We start from the raw sequence: 4,308 nt of genomic DNA, 5'->3' as shown, positions 1-4,308 counted from the left end.
TATATATATCTATATGTATATCTATATATAGATACATATGTATTTATATACAGTACTCTAGTTGTAAATAAATATATACATACCGGTATGTTTGTTTAAAACTAGTCTAGTTGTAAAAAAAAATATTTATTAATATATATATACATATATAATATATTAATATATATATGTATGCATTTAAATGTATTATTTAAAAAAAGATATTTTACATACATACATAGCCTAATGAATATATTCTATTAACCTAAAGCAATATGCATGGTACGGTTGTTCCATGTCAGGTACGCCGGTCATTGACCTTGACCAAGGTACCTTGCAGTAGAACTGCAGTCAGTCCTGGACTGGCATGGCTATCACTGCCCCTATATAGTTGGGGAGTCATTTCCCACTGGGATCAGCTTCATAGTCATTGTAAGACACTTCTTTGAGTTTATTTATTTTGTTCCGGCTACTCGTAAGCCCACAGCCAAATGTTGAAATGGCATTATTATTGCCATTACTGTTATTATATAGTAGAAATTTTACACATTCAGTAATGTCACAGGGAATGGTATGGTAGGATGGTCATTTAAGAAGTGGGATGCCACCCCCCCTCAACTCGAGTACTGTATATATATTTATGTATATAGGGATTAAAAATGAATATAAGGAAATAATTTAAAGCTGTTCTTTTTTCCTTTGGAAAAATATGTCCTCTACTTATATTGTGCAACATATATGCATGTATATGTGTATACATACATATAAACATTTTATACACAGCCATATGTAAGCATCTATTTAGTTTAATAAAATAATAAATTATAATACATTTTGTGCACTGAAAGCCCTATAAAGAAAAGGCGATGACGTATTTGGACAAAGATATGGCTGAGCAAACGTGCCTACTACAGTCTGTCAATTTTACAGAAAGAACTGCATTTCACTCACATCCAAGTCGGTCTGATCGACAAATTCTCACACGACAGAAGAATTGTCCCGAAAAGGACGAAAAAAATCGTACAGTGTAAGCCTGACTTTAGTAGAGCCTATTTATAGATTACGAGTACTTAAGGGTCAAACATCAGTAGCTCACTCAGACAAAGCGTCCCGTACTACACTCCTCAAATGACAGATGAATGTTTTACAAGTATTGTATGTCATTTGCAAAATAGTAAAATCTGAAGATCATTTTGCGATTCCTGTGGGAAGCTCAATGCAAGTAGATGAGCTGTAAAGGCTGGTTCAGCAAAAAGAGTTTGCTCTCACCAATAAGTTTAAATATGATTATTTAGAAATGGGTTTGTGCATGCAGTCGCACCTGTTTAATAAGCCTTTCCTCTCGGGAGAGGATACAGAGTTGTGCATGTGCATTTTTTTTTTTAAAGGGGGGAGGAATTTGAGAAAATCCTCCACTATAGCGTTTAAGTGTACAACTTATAAGTACTACATTTTTTAAGTAAGAAAAAAAAGTGTTTTAGGGCCAATACATTTTTCTCTAATATCAGGAAACGTAATATGATTTAAAGTGTTTTTCAGACTAGCCAAGTGGCAGAACCACTGCTTTTTTAGAGGTGGTACCATTAATGAGATCTATTTAGTTAGGACACGCCTACCTTTTAATTTATTAAATCCTATGGAAGCTGCAACACTGTACTTTCAGTGCTTTTCACTTTTTATTCATACTTCTCGTCCTAAACCAATTTTTTTCCAGATATGTGAGGTTGGAAGGTTGCGTTTTGCTCCTAAAATGCTGTATACAAAGAATTAGCTTTGCCCCGAAACTGTTTACTATTCCATTCAACATGACTAAAACTTAGCTTCTTATGGTGTTTATCATTGTTTGGTTTTTCCCATTAACAGTACTTGCTAATCATTTGGTCACACAGTTGAAACCTGTGAAAATATTAAAAATAAACAATATATTTTTCATTAAAAGCCTTCTTTGTCCAATGCAGGGGTCCATTACCTAAAACTAGAAGTTCCCACAGTAGTATTTGTTCTTGCCATTTTCCTGCTATATAATATTTCAGTGGTAAACATAATTAATGTAAAGAGTACTGTTGTTTTAAGAAGTCATTTTCTTCACCACGAGGTCCCAAAATAAAAGAGGTATAAGTTTTAAAAACAGCATTAGAATAATTTTTTTTATTATTTAAAAATGTATGATTGTTGTATGCATTGAACAAAACATGCTTTTTGTTTCGGACAGTTTTATTGCATTTGTTTAAAGTTAAACCACAGTAAAAATAATTCTACTGAGGTGCTGCTAAAGCAGAAACAATTTCTGTAATATTTTAACATTGTCATTTTCTTCCGTGTAAAATGGTGCAAACCACCAGAATCTGTCTTTAAGCTTTTGAGCAACATATTCTGCCATCATTATGTTGTTTTTTTGTAGGCACAATGAAGTGTCACTGCATAACATTGAGCAAGTGTTACAGGAGTGACTCTGCAGTACGTGTTAAGCTTTCAAAGAAGCCGACCAGCAGTTCTAAAGTCATTTCTGGGGAGAAAAAAGAGAAGTGCTCTGCAGCCATATTGCAAAAGAACTTAAAAACATTGCACAACTTGGCCGTATGGATAATATTTAAAGAACCTTATGGCCCGATGGCCCTGCAAATATAAGCAGGATCATAGAGGAGGGAATGGAAGAATTAAACTGGATAAATGGCTGTTTTACTGCAAAATTTGTTCTGTTTATTTGGATTTTCATTCATTCTTAAGGTTTTAACAGAAATAAAAGGGATGACTAGTTTTTAGAAACAAGATTTAACCCTTTAAGCCCAAGTGCATCGCATTTTACAAACAGATGTTTGAGACTTCTACATTATAAGTGTGATATCTTTGTTGTTGAAAAACCGGATTTATGCCATCAGATACATGTAGTGCACAGAAAATCTGTAATTAATTCTGCAGAAATACGAAATGCATCATAAATGTTACAAAAATCGTATGATTTGACGTTAAAAAAAAATTGGTCTATCTAATTTGAAAGATATATTTTGACAATTATTTCATGGTTTTGCCTTAACAGAGTTATTTCCACCCGGAAATGAATGAATTTACCATAATCCATATAGCATATGCTCCCGGCCTCTTTCTGCTCATGAATGAACAAACAATCTTAAAGTAGATGCTTTTGGTTTTGATATTCATGAACTGATCATAAAATAAGTTCTTAGTTGTGATTCATTCAGTAACAGAAAGGAACATCAAATTAAAACTGAGCGTCTATTTTTAGCCAAATCATGAATCTCTCCTTATAATGAGCTCTCATTTAAACTTTATATGCAGTTGTTCTTATTCCACTCTTGGGGGTACTAACTGAGCCCCACACACTTTGCTTTTTACTGCAAGGGACTCAAAGAAAGCTAACAAGTGTTTCCCTTGGGATGCCCCCACTTATGTTCACTCATTATTTACATGCACGTCTTCTAAAACCGCCTCTCAGCAGCACCATTCCCTCTGGCTTTCATAATAAAATACATATCATAACAGGGTAGTAAAAGGAAATTGCACAGGACAAAAGTTATGCAAATAAAAAAAGAACATTTGTATTAAACATCTCACACCTCAAGGCTGCACGATTATTATACACTTTTTTACTAATGTAGTCAAAGAAAATGAGGCACAGGTGACAGATGCTGCAGACCGGTCTCATCTCTCTGTTCCAGCACTTTTAATCCGCTCAGATTTCACAGAAAACACCGCTCAGATAAAAAAAAAAAAAACATGCCTAAAGAGCTCCATCTATTTTGAAATTATATTTGATGTTAAAGTCACATTGCTTTTTTACAATCAAAACTGTTTCTTTAACTCTAATTGTAAAAAGGCTTTTATGTAATTAACTTATTTTTTATTTTAAACCTACACCAAAGGGCATGCAGCAGCCACATGCTTTTAAGTTCAGTGTTTACTTCCTGTGGGGTGTTCACTGACCTGGCTCTGCAGGCTGCTATCCTCTGACTGCAGTTACCATACGGGTGGCTGTAGTGTGGGAGCTGGTAGTATGTGTCCTGGCCTCGGGCCTCGTCTGCAGGCAGAGCCTTAGGGCTGGCTGCGTAGATAGTGCATCCCATGAACACCTCTTGGAAGTCGCCCTGTGTCCGAGGAGCAGCGGCGGGTACCAGTGTCCTCCAGGTATCCTTCCTGTGAGCGGCCTGTCCTGTCCTGATGCCAGCCAGCTGCTCTATGGAAAAGCCATTGGCTCAGCACATTGGTATCTAAGCCCCCCCCCTCCCCTCTGGATCTCTCCTCCACCCGCCCCTCCTCCCTCCCGCCAAGCCGAGAGCATAATCAGATTTCACATTTACACTCAACAAAATC

General features: G+C 36.0%; 1 protein-coding gene across 1 annotated transcript in view; it reads right to left on the bottom strand.

Annotated features, from left to right (window-relative positions):
- The window catches only part of LOC107086529 (GRAM domain-containing protein 2-like), a 47,287-nt gene extending 43,192 nt beyond the window's left edge, over window positions 1-4,095 (bottom strand). The window contains exon 1 of the mRNA XM_015377524.1: window positions 3,922-4,095. Coding sequence (XP_015233010.1) covers window positions 3,922-4,061 — 140 coding nt within the window. The 5' untranslated portion in view covers window positions 4,062-4,095. The remainder of the gene's footprint in view (window positions 1-3,921) is intronic.
- Window positions 4,096-4,308: the final 213 nt, after the last annotated feature.

The sequence above is a fragment of the Cyprinodon variegatus genome, unplaced genomic scaffold (assembly GCF_000732505.1).
Source record: "Cyprinodon variegatus isolate N-32 unplaced genomic scaffold, C_variegatus-1.0 Scaffold156, whole genome shotgun sequence".
NCBI classification, from domain to species: Eukaryota; Metazoa; Chordata; class Actinopteri; order Cyprinodontiformes; family Cyprinodontidae; genus Cyprinodon; species Cyprinodon variegatus.
Note: the sequence above shows the minus strand (reverse complement) of the source record. Positions and strands in the feature narration are given on the sequence as shown.